General features: G+C 47.9%; 1 protein-coding gene across 1 annotated transcript in view; it reads right to left on the bottom strand.

Annotated features, from left to right (window-relative positions):
* The window catches only part of LOC136614489 (uncharacterized), a 171,436-nt gene that overhangs the window by 40,495 nt on the left and 109,684 nt on the right, over positions 1 to 21,257 (bottom strand). Inside the window, exon 5 of the mRNA XM_066594117.1 lies at positions 678 to 797. Coding sequence (XP_066450214.1) covers positions 678 to 797 — 120 coding nt within the window. The remainder of the gene's footprint in view (positions 1 to 677; positions 798 to 21,257) is intronic.

Here is a 21,257-nt window from a genome sequence, read left to right on the forward strand (position 1 = left end):
GGCCAATGCACGAGCTAATTCCTCGCTTTTTATATTCAGCTTTTCCATCTACTGTAGAGTGCGAGGTTTGTGTGGTGAGTTTGTGCATTCTGTCAGTTCCGCTTGGTTGTGAGTGTCCCCCTGCAGAGAGAGCAGGACCAAGGTTCCAGCGTGGGGCTGCCTCTATTGAGGTGATCGCCCTGCTTTTTTAGGTAGGGCCATGTTGTCCTTGCCAGCAGTATAGGGCCAGTTGTCCCTAAACCCGTGCTTTCAGGTCACGTTCGTGTGGACCCGGTGCTTAGTTGCCCACACGAACGTAACAATAGGCCAGCAAGCATTCCCTGGGTATTGTTTTGGGGCATAGTGCCACCCTCTGCCTATCTTTACATATAAAACTTTCAGAAAGAAGCTGGGGAGGTAAACAGAATATCTACAAGGGTGACAGAAAAAGCACGAGGGACTCTGCCTAGTTAGGTCTGTGTTTTGATTTGTCTTCTTTGCCCTCTTTGAATGAATGTCATCGTTTTTCAAAGGGGGAGCATTTTGTTGCTTGCATTAAGCTGTCAAACACATGTTGGAAAAAAAAAACAAAAAAAAAAAACAATGTGGAATCTGACACTTTAAAGCCCGTGTGAATGAGGCCTTATACTGTATGTACGGAGGAGAAACCAGTACAGCAGCTGGCAGCAGGTACTCACCGCACCAAAACATTTATCTTCGGATTTTGTTACACATATTGGAACGTTCCCAATAGTGTCCAAATTGTTGCAACACCCGCTATGACACTGGTCACTAGAATAACAGAAATCTCCAAGGTTCTAAATGTAAATCAAAGGAAAGAAAAGTTTTATCAATTCATTTATAAGCTTTCACATTTATGTCACATAAAGAAGTGTGTTTTACAAACATTTTCGACATGTCATAGGGACGTGTGAAAATTTTTTATCACTTGGGCTGCAGATGATGAGACCACACTGATTGCTAAAAATAAAGCAGCCAAAGCACTCATACAAGAGCTGTCACTGCTGGTCCACTGAAGGTGAGCCCATAGACTTTGTATTGAGCCAGTCTTCAGTTAAATAGCAAGGACAGCAATCTGATGAGCGCTTTGGCTGACTTGTTCTAGCAATCTGTGGGAGTCTCAGCAGGTGCATATCTAAGGGCTCAGGGTCCTGGGTGCAGAAGTTCAGCTCAAGCCCCTCCCACCTATACTTGTACCCGGACCTACAGCATGCTGCATATAACTGCAAAACAAATTTGCATACATGATGTAGCCTATTGCCATAAACTTTGCAAACATGACTCATTTCTTGGACTGCTTGAAAATTTGTTTGCAGCCTCTTAAACTGTGTTCATGTTTTTCGTTACATTTTAGAATCCGTTAAAAAACATAGAAAAACTGCATGCACTATTCAAAAACCGAGCTACACCAGTATGCTCCATATTACTACATACAAGGAGCTGTACATACATAATTATAGCTTTTACCTGTGACTTCGTCCACATGAAATTTGTACACTTTCTAGATGATACAAATTGTAACTATCTTCAGAATTATTACGCTGCTAATCCATCACTAATTATCTTATGTTATAAACCTTTAGCTTTCATTATCATATATATTGTGTTTCTTAATTATATAAACCATTTTCATAATATCTGTACTATGAAAGGTCCTTTAGTAATCCAGATTAGTGAAGGACCTCTTTGTAAATTACATTCACATTATTATCTATTATGCCAGAAGAGGGGACAGCCAAGGCTAGCCCGCGATCTTTCCATATTCTAGCATCCAGGAAAACTATTGAACTAGAGACTAGAGATGAGCGAGCGCACTCGTCCGAGCTTGATGCTCGTTCGATTATTAGGTTGTTCGAGATGCTAGTTACTCGAGACGAGCACCACGCGGTGTTCGAGTCAATTACATTTCCTTCCCTGAAAGATTTGCGCCCTTTTCTGGCCAATAGAAACGCAGGGAAGGCATTACAACTTCCTTCTGTGACGTTCCAGCCCTATCCCACCCCACTGCAGTGAGTGGCTGGGGAGATCAGGTGACACCCGAGTATTTAAATCTGCCCCGCCCACGGCTCGCCACAGACACACGCTAAGAGAGATCAGGGAAAGTGCTGCTGCTGCTATAGGGAGAGTTTTAGCGTCTTCAAGAACCACAAAGGTCCTTCTTAGGGCCACAGCTCACCTAGTGCATTACTGTTGTGGCTGCTGTGAGCAGTTTTGCACTTTAAAATTTTTTTTTATGTATATCGGGCGTGCAGGCTGTAGCGTTCTCAGGCTGCAGGCTGTACTTGAGTATAGGGGCAGTATTGGTCAGACAGGTACAGTGGTAGTGTAGAATCCTGTCTACAGGAACCCCAACGGTCCTTCTTAGGGCAACCTTTGACTGTGTGCATTTAACTCTGTGATTGCTGGGAGTTGTAGTACCTCCGTTTTTCACAGCAGAGCCTGCGTGCAGCCTTCATTTAAATATTTTGTGTCCGCAGTTAGTGTAACGTCTGCGCTGTCTGCCTCCAAGAGTACGCCAAGAAACCACAAATTTTTTACACTGCTCTGTCTTGCACGCCAGCTGCATCAGAAGTGTACGGTGTGTCAGACACCCATAGGTTGAAAGTGCAATACACACTGCATAGCCTCAGCCTGCATTGCATAGTGAAAAAAAAAGGAAATTTAAAAAAGAAATCCTTTTTATAAAGGCTAGAGATGAGCGAGCACTATAATGCTCGGGTGCTCGTTACTCGAGACGAACTTTTCGCGATGCTCGAGGGTTCGTTTCGAGTAACGAACCCCATTGAAGTGCATTTTTGTATATCGCCGATGCTCGCTAAGGTTTTCGTTTGTGAAAATCTGGGCAATTCAAGAAAGTGATGGGAACGACACAGCAACGGATAGGGCAGGCGAGGGGCTACATGTTGGGCTGCATCTCAAGTTCCCAGGTCCCACTATTAAGCCACAATAGCGGCAAGAGTGCCCCCCCCAACAACTTATACTTCTGAAAAGCCCTCATTAGCAATGGATACCTTAGCTAAGCACCACACTACCTCCAACAAAGCACAATCACTGCCTGCATGACACTCCGCTGCCACTTCTCCTGGGTTACATGCTGCCCAACCCCCCCTGCACGACCCAGTGTCCACAGCGCACACCAAATTGTCCCTGCGCAGCCTTCAGCTGCCCTCATGCCACGCCACACTCATGTCTATTTATAAGTGCGTCTGCCAGAGGAACCGCAGGCACACACTGCAGAGGGTTGGCACGGCGAGGCAGCGACCCTCTTTAAAAGGGGTGGGGCGATAGTCCACAATGCTGTACAGAAGCAATGAGAAATCCAATCCTGTGCCACCTCCATCTGGAGCTGCACACGTGGGCATAGCAATGGAGAACCTATGTGCCACACACTATTCATTCTGTCAAGGTGTCTGCATGGCCCAGTCAGACAGCGTTTTTTTTATAAATAGTCACAGGCAGGTACAACTCCGCAATGGGAATTACGTGTGCACCCACAGCATGGGTGGTTCCCTGGAACCCACCGGTGGTACATAAATATATGCTATTGCATTGCCCATCACAGCTGAGGTAATAATGTCATGTTTAATGCAGGCGGGCTTCGGCCCACACTGCATGCCCCAGTCAGACTGGCGTTCTTTAGAAGTGGACACAGATGCATTTACAACTCCCTGTGGACCGACAGCATGGGTGGCTCCCTGGAACCCACCGGCGGTACATAAATATATCCCATTGCATTGCCCATCACAGCTGAGGTAATAATGTCATGTTTAATGCAGGTGGGCTTCGGCTCACACTGCATGCCCCAGTCACACTGGGGTTCTTTAGAAGTGGACACAGATGCATTTACAACTCCCTGTGGACCCACAGCATGGGTGGCTCCCTGAAACCCACCGGCGGTACATAAATATATCCCATTGCATTGCCCATCACAGCTGATGTTATGTCAGCTGTAATGCAGGTGGGCAAAAAATTAATTGGATTACACTGTAGGCGAGGGCCCACAAAAATTGGTGTACCAACAGTACTAATGTACCTGAGAAAATTGCCCATGCCCAACCGAGAGGGCTGGTGAAACCCATTAATCGCTTTGGTTTACGTGGCTTAATTGGTAACTAGGCCTGGAGGCAGCCCAGTTAAAATAAAAATTGGTTGAGGTGAAAGTTTCAACACTTTAATGAGCATTGAAACGTATAAAAATTGTTTAGAAAAATTATATGAGTGAGCCTTGTGGGCCTAAGAAAAATTGCACGTTCGGCGTGATTACGTCAGGTTTCAGTAGGAGGAGCAGGAGGAGGAGGATGAATATTATACACAGATTGAAGAAAGAAAAAAGGTCCCTGTTTTGGATGGTGATAGAGAACGATGCTTCCATCCGCGGGTGCAGCCTACGTATTGTTTATGTATCGCTGCTGTCCGCTGGTGGAGAAGAGAAGTCTGGGGAAATCCAGGCTTTGTTCATCTTGATGAGTGTAAGCCTGTCGGCACTGTCGGTTGACAGGTGGGTACGCTTATCGATGATCATTCCCCCAGCCACACTAAACACACTCTCTGACAAGACGCTAGCCGCAGGACAAACAAGCACCTCCAGGGGATACAGCGTGAGTTCAGGCCACGTGTCCAGCTTCAACACCCAGTAGTTGTAGGGGGCAGAGGCGTCACCGAGGAGGGTCGTGCGATCGGCTACGTACTCCCTCACCATCCTTTTACAGTGCTCCCGCCAACTCAGCCTTGACTGGGGACCGGTGACACAGTCTTGCTGGGGAGCCATAAAGCTGTCAAAGGCCTTAGAGAGTGTTCCCCTGCCTGCGCTGTACATGCTGCCTGATCTCTGCGCCTCCCCTGCTACCTGGGCCGCGGAAATGCGCCTTCGGCCACTAGCGCTGTCGGATGGGAAGTTTACAATCAGTTTGTCCACCAGCGCCCTGTGGTATAGCATCATTCTCGAACCCCTTTCCTCTTCAGGAATGAGAGTGGAAAGGCTCTCCTTATACCGTGGGTCGAGCAGTGTGTACACCCAGTAATCCGTAGTGGCCAGAATGCGTGTAACGCGAGGGTCACGAAAAAGGCATCCTAACATGAAGTCAGCCATGTGTGCCAGGGTGCCTGTATGCAACACATGGCTGTCCTCACTAGGAAGATCACTTTCAGGATCCTCCTCCTCCTCTGGCCATACACGCTGAAAGGATGACAGGCAAGCTACATCTGTACCCTCAGCAGTGGGCCAAGCTGTCTCTTCCCCCTCCTCCTCATGCTCCTCCCCCTCCTCCTCCCCCTCTGGCCATACACGCTGAAAGGATGACAGGCAAGCTGCATCTGTCCCCTCAGCAGTGGGCCAAGCTGTCTCTTCCCCCTCCTCCTCATGCTCCTCCCCCTCCTCCTCAACGCGCTGAGATATAGACATGAGGTTGCTCTGACTATCCAGCGACATACTGTCTTCCCCCGCCTCCGTTTCTGATTCCAAAGCGTCTGCCTTTATGCTTTGCAGGGAACTTCTCAAGAGGCATAGCAGAGGAATGGTGACGCTAATGATTGCAGCATCCCCGCTCACCATCTGGGTAGACTCCTCAAAGTTTCCAAGGACCTGGCAGATGGCTGCCAACCAGGCCCACTCTTCTGTAAATAATTGAGGAGGCTGACTCCCACTGCGCCGCCCATGTTGGAGTTGGTATTCCACTATAGCTCTACGCTGCTCATAGAGTCTGGCCAACATGTGGAGCGTAGAGTTCCACTGTGTGGGCACGTCGCACAGCAGTTGGTGCACTGGCAGATTAAACCGATGTTGCAATGTCCGCAGGGTGGCAGTGTGCGTGTGGGATTTGCGGAAATGTGCGCAGAGCTGGCGCACCTTTCCGAGCAGGTATGACAAGTGGGGGTAGCTTTTCAGAAAGCGCTGAACCACCAAATTAAAGACATGGGCCAGGCATGGCACGTGCGTGAGGCTGCCGAGCTGTAGAGCCGCCACCAGGTTACGGCCGTTGTCACACACGACCATGCCCGGTTGGAGGCTCAGCGGCACAAGCCAGCGGTCGGTCTGCTCTGTCAGACCCTGCAGCAGTTCGTGGGCCGTGTGGCTCTTCTCTCCTAAGCTGAGTAGTTTCAGCACAGCCTGCTGACGCTTGCCCACCGCTGTGCTGCAACGCCTCGTGACACCGACTGCTGGCGACGTGCTGCTGCTGCTGCTGACACATCTTGATTGCGAGACAGAGGTTGCGTAGGAGGAGGAGGAGGGTGGCTTAGTGGAGGAAGCATACACCCCCGCAGATACCACCACCGTGCTGGGGCACGCTATTCGGGGGGTGGGTAGGACGTGAGCGGTCCCAGGCTCTGACTCTTTCCCAGCCTCCACTAAATTCACCCAATGTGCCGTCAGGGAGATATAGTGGCCCTGCCCGCCTGTGCTTGTCCACGTGTCTGTTGTTAAGTGGACCTTGGCAGTGACCGCTTTGGTGAGTGCGCGTACAATGTTGCGGGAGACGTGGTCGTGCAGGCCTGGGACGGCACATCGGGAAAGGTAGTGGCGACTGGGAACCGAGTAGCGCGGGGCCGCCGCCGCCATCATGCTTTTGAAAGCCTCCGTTTCCACAAGCCTATACGGCAGCATCTCTAGGCTGATCAATTTTGCAATGTGCACGTTTAACGCTTGAGCGTGCGGGTGCGTGGCGGCGTACTTGCGCTTGCGCTCAAACAGTGGCGCTAGCGACGTCTGGACGCTACGCTGAGAGACATTGCTGGATGGGGCCGAGGACAGCGGAGGTGAGGGTGTGGGTGCAGGCCAGGAGACGGTACTGCCTGTGTCCTCAGAGAGGGGTTGGATCTCAGTGGCAGGTTGGGGCACAGGGGGAGAGGCAGTGGTGCAAACCGGAGGTGGTGAACGGCCTTCGTCCCACCTTGTGGGGTGCTTGGCCATCATATGCCTGCGCATGCTGGTGGTGGTGCCTCCCCAGCTGATCTTGGCGCGACAAAGGTTGCACACCACTGTTCGTTGGTCGTCAGGCGTCTCTGTGAAAAACTGCCACACCGTAGAGCACCTTGACCTCTGCAGGGTGGCATGGAGCGAGGGAGTGCTTTGGGAACCAGTTGGTGGATTATTCGGTCTGGCCCTGCCTCTACCCCTGGCCACCGCACTGGCTCGGCCTGTGCCCACACCCTGACTTGGGCCTCCGCGTCCTCGCCCGCATACAAGTCCTATAGGCCTAACCCTACCCCTCAGCATGGTGTATTAGCAATAGTGCAGATACAGAACGCTGTAATTAAATGTGCCGCTTATTGGCCTGTGGTTGGAGGCTGACTTTGTTTACGGAACGCCAGGAAATAATTTGGCGCACACCTGCTGTAACACTTAGCTGGCTGCGTATTTATTTGTAGAACTACTACACCCAGCACACACGGACCCAGAACACTGAGCACAGTGACAGGCAGGCCAAATAGATTTTTTGCCCAATATTTTTTTGAAAAGGCCTACTGCGTATATTCAATCAATAATATATGTCTTCTGTTCCTGAAGTGTGTCACAGAACTGCAGAGTGTTGCACTGTTATTAACTGCAACAGAGCGGTGATTTCACAGCCAGGAAATAATTTGGCGCACGCCTGCTGTAACACTTAGCTGGCTGCGTATTTATTTGTAGAACTACTACACCCAGCAGACACGGACCCAGAACACTGAGCACAGTGACAGGCAGGCCAAATAGATTTTGTGCCCAATATTTTTTTGAAAAGGCCTACTGCGTATATTCAATCAATAATATATGTCTTCTGGCACTGCCTACACAATTCTGTCCCTGGAGTGTGTCACGGAACTGCAGAGTTGCACTGTTATTAACTGCAACAGAGCGGTGATTTCACAGCCAGGAAATAATTTGGCGCACGCCTGATGTAACACTTAGCTGGCTGCGTATTTATTTGTAGAACTACTACACCCAGCACACACGGACCCAGAACACTGAGCACAGTGACAGGCAGGCCAAATAGATTTTTTGCCCAATATTTTTTTGAAAAGGACCACTGCGTATATTCAATCAATAATATATCTTCTGTCCCTGCCTCCACACTTCTGTCCCTGGACTATTACTGCAGGGCGCAATGCTCTGCACGGCCGATATACCAAAAAAAAAAAAATGTGCAACACTGCAAAAAGCAGCCTCCACACTACTGCATACGGTTAGATGTGGCCCTAAGAAGGACTGTTGGGGTTCTTGAAGCCTACAATAACTCCTAACGCTCTCCCTGCCTCCACACTTCTGTCCCTGGACTATTACTGCAGGGCGCAATGCTCTGCACGGCCGATATACCAAAAAAAAAAAATGTGCAACACTGCAAAAAGTAGCCTCACAGTACTGCACACGGTTAGATGTGGCCCTAAGAAGGACCGTTGGGGTTCTTGAAGCCTACACTAACTCCTAACACTCTCCCTACAGCAGCTCCAACACTATAGCACTGTCCCTCAGCTATGTCACAACGCATCTGAGGCGAGCCGCGGGAGGGACCGATTTTTAAGTGAAAGTAACTCGAACATCACGTGGTACTCGTTACGAGTAACGAGCATCTCGAACACGCTAATACTCGAACGAGTATCAAGCTCGGACGAGTACGTTCGCTCATCTCTAATAAAAGCATTTTTTCTATAGTGAACATGAAAATGAGAATTTACACCCCAAAATGGATACCCCTGTTTGTCCCGTGTTCAGAAACATACCCATTGTGGCCCTAATACTACGTCCGTATGCACAACGTTGCCCAAACCGAAAGAAGCAGCCGCTGGCTTTCAGAACAGACCTTTCGCTTGAAGGTGATTTAAGCCCCATTGCTCACTTGTAGAGCCCTTAAGCGGTAAAAATGATGGATAACCCCCACAAATAACCCAATTTTGAAAATTAGACCCCTTAACAAATTCATCTAGGGGTGTACTGCGCATTTTGACACCAAAGTATTTGAATGAATCTAAGCAAAGCATAAGAAAAGAAATATGATTTTCATTTTTTTGGCAATTATGTCATTTTAAAAACATTTTTTTTTAGCAGCGTACATACAAATGAAGACTTGCATGCCACAATGGATCCCCCTGTTTGTCCTGTGTTCATAAACATACCCACTTTGGCCCTGGGGGATCTTACCTCTTGAGGAGCGATTTGTGGAAAACTCTGGATTCTCCACGTGTCTGGTAGTGTCAGCTTGTACGCCATAGGACTAATCACTTTTGTGGGCCCTTTTCCCGTCACTAATCGGAAACCAGCTTTAAAGAAGTCACTTTAACTTATGGTTCTTGGAAGAAAAGTACACCAACTGGCCCACAGACAAAGGTTCAGAGATATTGTGCATACCTCTACTCCTCCTTAGCACTGCATCCCTGGACTGCTCCTAGTTGCCATGCACCTTCTCCCACACATCCCGCGGGTCCTGAACCTGAGCGTCTGCAGACAGATTGTTAGAAGAGGAGGGGAAGGATACCGCAAACCTGGGATTAAATCCAAAATTACAGAAGAATGGAAACACGCCAGACGCCGCATGTGTATGATTATTGATAGCAAATTCAGCCACTGCTAGAGAATTGACCCAGAGACTCTGACAATCACTCACATACATTCTGAGGTACTGAACCAGTTCCTTGTTCATACGTTCCATCTGCCCATTAGACTCCAGGTGAAAGGCAGAGGAAAACGACAACCCGATACAGATATTCTTATAAAAAGCCTTCCAAAACTGGGCAACAAATTAGACTCCCCGGTTGGAAACAATATCCTTAGGGACCCCATGCATGCGCACAATCTCCCTGATAAAGATGGTGGCTAACTCAGGAGCGGACTGAAGCTTCTTTAGAGCAGTAAAATGCACCATCTTGGAAAATCTGTCGAAGACCACCCAGATGACCGAGCACCCCTGGAACCCGGGCAGGTTGGTAATAAAATCCATCGACAGATGGGTCCATGGCCTCTCCGGAATGGGGAGACGACAAAGCAGACCCTCAGGTCATCTCCTTATACTCTTCCCTCGAGCACAAATAGGGCAGGACTTGACAAATTCCCTGACATCCTGAGACATTTGTGGCCACCAATACAAACGGCCACACAGCTCCAGGGTGCCTCAGACCCCTGGATGCCCTGCTAAAACCGAAGAATAAACCTCTTCCAGTATGAGGAGCCGCAAGGCATAGGGAACAATAAGTCTCCCCTCCGGGAGGTCTTGGGGAACGGACTGCTGAGCCGACTGGAGTGAAACAGAGGTGTCAGGCGTAAAATTGGTACAACCACGCTCGGGCCTAGAATACTCTCTCGCTGAGGCTCCTCTACCTTGGGAACCCCGAAGCTGCGAGACTGCACATCAGCTTTGACATTCTTGGACCCAGGCACATATGTGACTACAAAATTGAAACGTGAAAAAAAACAATGACCACCTTGCCTGACAAGCACTTTTCGGACTCCAGATAAACCAGATTCTTTTGGTCCGTGAGGACGAGTGTCCTCTAAGAAATGTTTTCACTCATCAAATGCCCATTTTATGGCTAATAATTCCCTGTTTTTGCCAATATCATAGTTGCGTTCTGCCTGATTAAACTTCCTGGAAAAGAGCGCCGGGAGATTCTTGTGAGAGGACTGCCTCCACCCCATGCTCAGATGCATCCACTTTAATGACGAATGGGTGATCTAGCTCCGGCTGAACCAACACCGGAAAGAGCCCTCTTGAGAAGTGCAAAGGCCTTCACTGCCTCTTGAGACCAGGAATCAACCCTAGCCCCCTTACTGGTCAAGTCAGTCAAGAGTTTGGCCACCACCATGAAGTTCTTAATGAATCTCCAAAGTTTACGAACCCCAAAAAGTGTTGTAACGCCTTTAAGTTGGTGGGTTGCACCCAATCAGTGATAACCTTGACCTTTGCCTTCCTCTGGATCAACAACATACAGGCTGAACTAAAAGGACATTGTCTTCATTCGGCCTTACATACTATGTTATTATGTTACTATGTTGTCCGAGTCCATCCGGATGCGCGATGGAGAAATAACATATCCCAGAAAAGCAATTTCCTGTACACCAAAATGGCATTTCTCCAACTTAGCATGCAATTGATGGGCTCGAAGGTGGGAAAGCACTGTCCGTAACTGCCTGACATGGCTCTCCCAATCAGGAGAGAATATCATCAAAATATACAACCATGAACGTGCCCAGGATGTCATGAAAAATGATATTCATAAAACCTTAAAAAATAACTGGCACGTTACGTAACCCGAATGGCATGACTACATATTTAAAATGCCCCAACAGAGTATTAAATGCCATTTTCCATTTGTCCCCCTCTCTGATACGGATGAGATTATAAGCTCGCCGAAGGTCTAGCTTAGAGAACTAACGGGCCCCTACAACCTGATTGAGGAGGTCAGGAATCAGGGGTAAAGAGTACTGGTTCTTGATGGTTATCCTATTCAAGGCTCTATAACCAACACAAGGCTGGAGGCCACCATCCTTCTTCTCCACAAAAAATAACCCTGCCCCTGCGGGTGATTTGGAAGGACGTATATGTCCCTTGGCGAGACTCTCAGTAATATACTCCTTCATTGCCTCACGTTCAGGAACAGTTACATTAAATATTCCTCGCTTAGGAATCTTGCTCCCGGGAATAAGATTGATCTTGCAATCTCATTCCCGGTGCAAGGGAAAATGTCTCCGAAAGCTGTTTGGAAAGCATGTCAGAAAAATCTTCAATGTACGGAGGTAACCCATTTACCTTCTACTCTGGGGAATGCACCTGGACGGAGACTAAATGCTCACCACAACCTTGCCCCCACTGTACTAGTTCAGAGGTGGACCAATCAAGCTGGGGGTTGTGCTGCCGGAGCTTGGGTAACCCGAGGACTAAATCGACGAAAAGGCTCTCCATCCCCAAGAATGAACACACGTAAGAATGTAGCGCCCCTACGGAAAAAACTAGTTCTGGAGTCCTCTTACTGATTAACCCCGCTGACAATGGAGTGGAATCGATACCCGGAAAGGAGGATTCAGTGGTAAAAGACATGCAGACATAGACTTGACGAACTCAAAATTAACAAAGTTTGCGGCAGCCCCCGAATCAAAGAAGGCACAACCATTAAGGACATTAGCATTATATGAAATAGAGAATGGCGCTAACAATTTAGAACATTCCGGAAGTACCTGAGCTCCTAGGCAATCCCTCCGGACATCGCCTAGAAGTTTTCCCATGGCTGTTTCTTGGGGCAGTTGGCGACCCAAGGACCTGGACCTCCGCAATAAAGGCATAATTGGTTGCTGAGCCAAAATTCCTTGCGCTTCTTTAAGGACAAGGAGCCCACTTCCATTGCCTTGACTCCGATGGTAGCTGAGGTCAAGAATGGATTATTGGACCGGGTCACAGGCGGTTCGATCTGAGTCTTGCCTTAAGACAACGCTCCGCCTTTACCGCAATAGTCATAGCCTGTGATAATGTCTCGGGTTCCGGGTGCGACAACAACAGATCTTTAACAGACTAGGACAATCCAGTACAAAACAAATCTTTCAGAGCGTGGTCATTCCATCTAGACTCCACACAAAACTGCCGAGACTGGGAGCAGAACTCTTCTGCAAGACATCTTCCCTGCCGAAGACTCAATAACTTACTCATGGCATATCTCGCCCTATCTGGCTCGTCATAAATCTGCCCAAGGGCCATTAAAAAAAAGGCATCAACCGATTGGCAGAGCTGTGTGTTGGAGGGCAGCAAAAATGCCCAGTTTTGGGGGTTGCCTCTCAAGCGTGAAATTACAATGCCTACCCTCTGGTATTCCCAACCGGTGGTGGTGTAATTCACAATATAACCTGCACGCTTCCCGGAAAACAAAGAATATCCTAAAGGTCACCTGAAAAAAACATCAGGTAGCACAATCTTGGGTTCGACCCCTGAGCCTGGGGCTGCAGCAATAGTGACAGGAGTACCAGCAATTGTCTGCTCCTAATGCTTGAACCGAGCGGACAGATCATGCACCAACCCTGTTAAGGCTTGCACCTGATTAGCAAGGCTTGCAACAGCCTCCATATCAGAGTTCAAACTGGAAGGTCAAAACAGGTTCCCAGTAACAATATGGCCAGTGTTTCTGTTAGGGCTGGTCAGGGCAGATGGACAGGGAATTCCTACATCAACCCTCTCCCATGTCCCTACCTACTTGCCCCCCTAGGCTAGGCGCCAGAGCGACAACTGGGTGATGGTCCCTGCACTGCACTAGTGTCAGGGACCCCAAGAAGGAGGGACTGGGAGACCGACAGGTGGGAACCATGAGCTGAATAGGACAACAATGCGCTAACCAGAAAATAGTCGAGACAGCAAGCTAAGTCAAATCAAAAAGTCACGTGCGGAGTACAGGAGGGCAAAAACAGAAACAGAGTTCGATGCAAGCCGAGGTCAAACCAAAAGACATGTTCGAGGTACAGGAGGGTAAGGCAGAAGCAGAGTCAAATGCAAGCAGAGGTCATACACACTATGGTCAGGTCAAAGATTGCGGGTGTAGTCAGAAACAAGTCAAAACAAACACTGGCACTGGATTCTGGGCCAGCAGGGTTTATATGCAGACCTCCCTGCCCCTCTGGAGGGAGTCATTAAGCCACCTCCCCCCGGCAGCAAGCGGCCGACCAGCGGACTGGCATACCCGCGCAGGACATGGGACACGCCTCCGGCAGACACGACCAACCACCAGAGTCGGGGAACCCCGGACAGAGCCACCAGCCCGGGCCCTAGGCTTGCCAGGACGAGCAGCCCACACCAACCAGATCCCGGCGCCCCCACTGGTAACCCCATCTCTTACAGCTAGGCCTATAATGGAGGGAACACCTATTGGATTTCAGGGCACAACTGAATAAATTCCAGGCCCTATTGCCCACTTGTACAGAAAAAAATCGACTCCCTAAAAATAATTCCCCTCTGCACCCTTTTTGGTCTTCCCTAACTCTTAGATAAAAGTAATTATGTAAACTGTGTGTCATGTCTGAAGACAGGGGTAATTACTAGGGCTGGTTGGGATGGGTAAATGAGGCAATAAAACCAGGTATCCCTCCTCCTCCCATGCTTTTTTTTTTGGGGGGGGGGGGTATTTCTTGACCTTAGTGGCAGGGATGTGGTGTAAAAAGTGGTACTCTGCGATCCTTTGTAAGCTTGCTGAGGTGAGGCAATCTCAAACAGAAGGCGCTCACCAAGCTGCTCCTGGTACTGCAAGAAGGCGCGCATTCCCGGGGCCTCTTGTAAATTACGTATTAAGGTAGCGGTCTGAATAATGCCGGGCTCACTTGGCCATATGTGGGATCTGCTTGTGGAAGCCTGCAGCGGATCCCAGCTGTGAGCCTGGCCATGGCGCTGTGTACGGCCGTGTACTGTACATAACTGCATACTCACACAGACAGTCATTCACAATATACCGGCTTTTCTTTGTATTTCCTGCGGCGTCGCGTACACAATGTAGTTACGTATAGGCTGCTGGTATATCCGCGACCATGGAGCACAATGGGCTCTATGTCGCGGATATCCGCGGTAAAATATAACATGTTGCATTCTGTTTTCTGTGAGTAAATTATGTAATTCCGACCTGCTAATTTGAGCGGAATTGTGCAATCCAGTGCATTTGATTGGGCCGCGGATTACCGCTGATCAAACGCATGCGGAGTCCGCAATTTCTATCCGGTCATGTGAGACCCGCCTAATGGTAGATCGCTACCTTTTTATCATGTGACTGGAGACCGCTCCACAAGGCTAAGGTCACTAATCCAGGGTCTCGGAGACTGTTGGTCGCCAGGAGCAAGGGGATTTAACCCCTTAGTGACGAAGACTTTTTGCGCCTTAGTGATGGAGCCACATTTTGGAAATCTGACGTGACTTAACAAAACATAACTTCGTAAAGGCTTCGTATATCAAAGTGATTCTAACATTATTTTTTCGCCACATATTATACTTCATTTAGGTTGTAAAAATAGACCAATAGAATTTGTGTATATTTATTAAAAGTGCCAATATTGGGAAAATTTTGAAAAAATTGTCATTTTTTTCACATTTTCAACTGTAATATTTCAAATATAAATTTTAAACCAGCTTTCTTTGTACATATGAATGAAAACCTGCAACCCAAAATGGATACCCCTGTTTCTCCCATGTTCAAAGACCTACCCATTGTCGCCCTAATCTTATGTCTAGATGCACCACGGGGCCCAAAATGAAAGGAATAGTCTGTGGCTTTCAGAACAGAAATTTTGCTTGAAGGTGGTTTAGGCCCATAGCACACCTTTAGAGGCCTTGAACGGCCAAAACAACAGACAACACCAACAAATGATCCCATTTTGAAAACTAGACCCCTTAACAAATTCATCTAGGGGTGTACTGTGTATTTTGACCCTACAATTTTTTGAATAAATCTAAACAAAGCAATAGAAAAAAAAATATGATTTTCATTTTTTTGGCAATCGTGTCAATTTAAAAACAGATTTTTTTTCTACAGCACACATATAAATGAAGACTTTCACCCCAAAATGGATACCCCTGTTTGTCCCGTGTTCAGAAACATACTCACTGTGGCCCTAATCTACTTTCAGGACACATGCTTAGGCCTATAATGGAAGGAGCACCCGTTGGATTTCAGGGTTCAACTGAATAAATTCCACTGCCCACTTGCAGAGCCATTGAGAGGCCAAAACAATAAAAAAAACAAAAAAACACGAATGACCCCATTTTAAAAACTTAACAAATTCCTCTAGGGGTGTACTGTATATTTTGACCCCACAGTATTTGAATGAATTTAAGCAAAGCAAAAGGAAAAAAATTACGATTTTCATTTTTTTGTCGATTGTGTCAATTAAAAATATTTTTTTTTTGTACATTGTACATAGGAATGAAGACGTTCACCCCAAAATGTATACCCCCATTTGTCCTCTGTGCAGAAACATTTCCGTTGTCCTAATTTACTTACAGGACCCATGGCAAGTCCTATAATGGAGGGATGGAGGGAACACATGTTGGATTGCAGGGCACAACTGGATAAATTCCAGGCCCCATTGCTCACTTGTCTATATATATAAAATTGAATTAGCGTACCCGTTGCGCGTTGCTGCGAAGACAGACATACATTCATTTTTATATATCTAGATGACGGCAGCAGCGACCAATGAGATTTTGTAGGCCGCTGCTTCCCCCTTGCAGGTTGAATAAAATAGCCGTTGTGTGGAACATCCAATTTATCCGGCTGCTGTGGCTTCTTGGGAAGATAGCCTAGTACATGTTTGCCCACTTCCAACTCCAATGGAGACTGACTGTAAATGGCTGGCGTGCTCTAGTATTTATGGTTCCAAGCTGTACGTGTCATTGCATACAGTCTATCTATCTATCTATCTATCTATCTATCTATCTATCTATCTATCTATCTATGACATCAGGAAATGAGAGAATTAGATTCCGTACGTAAAATTTGAATGCTAATTCTTTGGCGCTTTGAATTGAATAATCAAGTTGGGACCCATTAGCTTTTCCCATTTATGACATAATCAATGCTCATGCCAAATTTCAAGTTTCTATGACATTGGGAAGTGAGAGAATTAAATTCCGTACATAAAATTTGGACGCTAATTCTTTTGCGCTTAGAATTGAATAATCGAGTTGGGATGAGACATAAGGCCTTGCCCATAAGGATTCCCCAACCTCCAAGAACTGAACCTACCTACCTGAATGAGATTTTGTAGGCCGCTGCTTCCCCCTTGCGGGCTGAATAAAATAGCCGTTGGGTGGAATATACAATTTATCCGGCTGCTGTGGCTTCTTAGGAAGATATCCTAGTACTTATTTATCCACTTCCAACTCCAATGGTAATTGGCTGGCGTGCTCTAGTATTTATGGTTCCAAGCTGTACGTGTCATAATAGAGCCTTAATGACATCACAATGCAGCTTTATAGAACATGTTGGGGCATGTTCAAGGGCGTCCGATGTTGATGACATCAGTGATGACATCACAATAGCAGGTGGCTTACTTATTCGATCTACGTGGGGGGCGTCGTAACTTTGGACGCGCGCGCGCCATTTATCGTAGGATAGTTGTACTATGCCTATAATCTTCCCAGGAGTGTACTCAACAACTTCCCAAAGTTTCATGGCGATCGGATGAATGGTGTAGTAGCGCATAAAGGACAAACAGACAGACAGACATACATTCAATTTTATATATATAGAATGTATGCGTGTCTATCTGTTTGTCCTTTATGCGCTACTACACCATTCATCCGATCACCATGAAACTTTGGGAAGTTGTTGAGTACACTCCTGGGAAGATTATAGGCAAAGTACATTTATGCTATGATAAATGGCGCGCGTGCGTGCGTCATCGGCATTTACGCCCCCCTTCCCCACGTAGATCGTTCGATTTCCATCATTGCCACTAATTTTCTCACTTCCCGATGTGGTAGAAACATGAAATTTGGCACGAGCATTGAATATGTCAAAAATAGGAAAAGTTAATGGGTCCCAACTCAATTATTCAATTCTAAGCGCAAAAGAATCAGCGTCCAAATTTTACGTACGGAATCTAATTTTCTCACTTCCTGATGTCATCTATATATATAAAAATGAATGTATGTATGTCTATCTGTCTGTCCTTTATGCATTACTACACCATTCATCCAATCACCATGAAACTTTGGGAAGTTGTTGAGTACACTCCTGGGAAGATTACTGGCATAGTACATCTATCCTATGATAGGTGGGGTGCGTGCGAGCATCGTCGACAGTTATGCCCCCCCAGACAAAGATCGTTTAATTTCCATCTCAAGCACGAAAGCAAAAGGCATTAGGAGCAACGGGATACGTGTTCAACTACAAAATGATGCATCCGCCGAACGTTTCGCAAGACAATTGCTGGATATTAAGAATGCTGAGGTAAAATAAAAGCTGTGCTGTGATTGGTTGCTATATATTAAACAGCTGGGGTAAAATGAATGCTGCGCTGTGATTGGTTGCTATTTTTTATATTGCTGAGGCAGAATAAAAGTTGCGCTGTGATTGGTTGTTATTTCTCTTACTGCTGAGGTAACATATAAGCTGCGCTGTGATTGGGTGTTATATATTATAAAGCTGAGGTAACATGTAAGCTGCGCTGCGATTGGTTGTTATTAGAGATGAGCGAGCACCAAAATGGTCGGGTGCTCATTACTCGAGACAAATTTTTCGCGATGCTCGAGGGTTCGTTTCGAGTAACGAACCCCATTGAAGTCAATGGGCGACCCGAGCATTTTTGTATATCGCCGATGCTCGCTAAGGTTTTCATTTGTGAAAATCTTGGAAATTCAAGAAAGTGATGGGAACGACACAGAAACGGACAGGGCAGGAGAGGGGCTACATGTTGGGCTGCATCTCAAGTTCCCAGGTCCCACTATTAAGCCACAATAGCGGCAAGAGTGCACCCCCCCTTCCCAACAATTTTTACTTCTGAAAAACCCTCATTAGCAAGGCATACCTTCGAAAAGCACCACACTACCATCAACAAAGCACAATCACTGCCTGCATGACACTCCGCTGCCACTTCTCCTGAGTTACATGCTGACCCTCCCCCCCCCCCCCCCCCCCGCATGACCCAGTGTCCACAGCACACACCAAAGTGTCCCTGCGCAGCCTTCAGCTGCCCTCTTGCCACACGCTGGCCTCATAGCCACATCACCCTCATGTATATTTATAAGTGCGTCTACCATGAGAAGGAACCGCAGGCACACACTGCAGAGGGTTGGCACGGCCAGGCAGCAACCCTCTTTAAAAAGGGCGGGGCGATAGCCCACAATGCTGTACAGAAGCAATAAGAAATCCAATCCTGTACCACCTCCATCAGGAGCTGCACACATGGGCATAGCAATGGGGAATCCATGTGCCACACACTATTCATTCTGTCAAGGTTTCTGCATGCCCCAGTCAGACCGGGGTTTTTTATAAATAGTCATAGGCAGGTACAACTCTGCAATGGTAATTCCGTGTGCACCCACAGCATGGGTGGCTCCCTAGAACCCACCGGTTGTACATAAACGTATCCCATTGCAGTGCCCTGGACAGCAGAGCTAACGTCAGATTAAATGCAGGTGGGCTTCGGCCCACACTGCATGCCCCAATCTGGCCGGAGTTTTTAATTCACAGACACAGGCAGGTACAAATCCCCAATGTGAAGTCCCTGTGGACCCACAGCATGGGTGGCTCCCTAGAACCCACCGGCTGTACATAAACGTATCCCATTGCAGTGCCCTGGACAGCAGAGCTAACATCAGATTAAATGCAGGTGGGCTTCGGCCCACACTGCATGCCCCAACCTGGCCGGGGTTTTTAATTCATAGACACAGTCAGGTACAAATCCCCAATGTGAAGTCCCTGTGGACCCACAGCATGGGTGGCTTCCTGGAAGCCACCGGCGGTACATAAATAAATCCCATTGCAGTGCCCAGCACAGCTGAGGTAACGTCAGGTTTAATGCAGGTGGGCTTTACCACACACTGAATGCCCCAGTCAGACTGGGGTTGTTTAGAAGTGGACACATGCAGTTACAACTCCGTGTGGACCGACAGCATGGGTGGGTCCCAGGAATCCACCGGCGGTACATAAATATATCCCATTGCAGTGCCCAGTACAGCTGAGGTAACATCAGGTTTAATGCAGGTGGGCTTTACCCCACACTGCATGCCCCAGTCAGACTGGGGTTGTTTAGAAGTGGACACATGCAGTTACAACTCCGTGTGGACCGACAGCGTGGGTGGGTCCCAGGAATCCACCGGCGGTACATAAATATATCCCATTGCAGTGCCCAGCACAGCTGAGGTAACGTCAGGTTTAATGCAGGTGGGCTAAAAATTACTAGGATTACACTGTAGGCGAGGGCCCAAAAAAATTGGTGTACCAACAGTACTAATGTGCATCAGAAAAATTGCCCATGCCCAACCAAGAGGGCAGGTGAAACCCATTTATCGCTTTGGTTAATGTGGCTTATTTTTGTAACTAGGCCTGGAGGCAGCCCAGTTAGAAAAAAAAATTGGTTCAGGTGCAAGTTTCAACGCTTTAATGAGAATTGAAACGTATAAACAATGTTTACAAAAGTAATATGACTGAGCCTTGTGGGCCTAAGAAAAATTGCCCGTTCGGCGTGACTACGTGAGGTTTCAGGAGGAGGAGCAGGAGGAGGGGGATGAATATAATACACAGATTGATGAAGCTAAAAGCTCCCCGTTTTTTATGGTGATAGAGAACGATGCTTCCATCCGCGAGTGCAGCCTACGTATTGTTTAGGTATCGCTGCTGTCCTCTGGTGGAGAAGAGAAGTCTGGGGAAATCCAGGCTTTGTTCATCTTTATGATTGTAAGCCTGTCGGCACTGTCGGTTGACAGGTGGGTACGCTTATCCGTGATGATTCCCCCAGCTGCACTAAACACCCTTTCTGACAAGACGCTAGCCGCAGGACAAGCAAGCACCTCCAGGGCATACAGCGCGAGTTCAGGCCACGTGTCCAGCTTCGACACCCAGTAGTTATAGGGGGCAGAGGCGTCACGGAGGATGGTTGTGCGATCGGCTACGTACTCCCTCACCATCCTTTTACAGTGCTCCCGCCGACTCAGCCTTGACTGGGGAGCGGTGACACAGTCTTGCTGGGGAGCCATAAAGCTGGCAAAGGGCTTGGAGAGTGTTCCCCTGCCTGTGCTGTACATGTTGCCTGATCTCCGCGCCTCCCCTGCTACCTGGCCCTCGGAACTGCGCCTTCTGCCACTAGCGCTGTCGTATGGGAATTTTACCATCAGTTTGTCCGCCAGGGTCCTGTGGAATAGCATCAGTCTCGAACCCCTTAACTATTCGGGTATGAGAGTCGAAAGGTTCTCCTTATACCGTGGGTCGAGCAGTGTGTACACCCAGTAATCCGTAGTGGCCAGAATGCGTGTAACGCGAGGGTCACGAGAAAAGCATCCTAACATGCAGTCAGCCATGTGTGCCAGGGTACCTGTACGCAACACATGGCTGTCCTCACTAGGAAGATCACTTTCAGGATCCTCCTCCTCCTCCTCAGGCCACACACGCTGAAAGGATGACAGGCAAGCAGCATGGGTACCCTCAGCAGTGGGCCAAGCTGTCTCTTCCGCCTCCTCCTCATACTCCTCCCCCTCCTCCTCCTCCTCAATGCGCTGAGATATAGACATGAGGGTGCTCTGACTATCCAGTGACATACTGTCTTCCCCCGCCTCCGTTTCCGAGCACAAAGCGTCTGCCTTTATGCTTTGCAGGGAACTTCTCAAGAGGCA

The sequence above is a fragment of the Eleutherodactylus coqui genome, chromosome 1, assembly GCF_035609145.1.
Source record: "Eleutherodactylus coqui strain aEleCoq1 chromosome 1, aEleCoq1.hap1, whole genome shotgun sequence".
Classification (NCBI taxonomy): domain Eukaryota; kingdom Metazoa; phylum Chordata; class Amphibia; order Anura; family Eleutherodactylidae; genus Eleutherodactylus; species Eleutherodactylus coqui.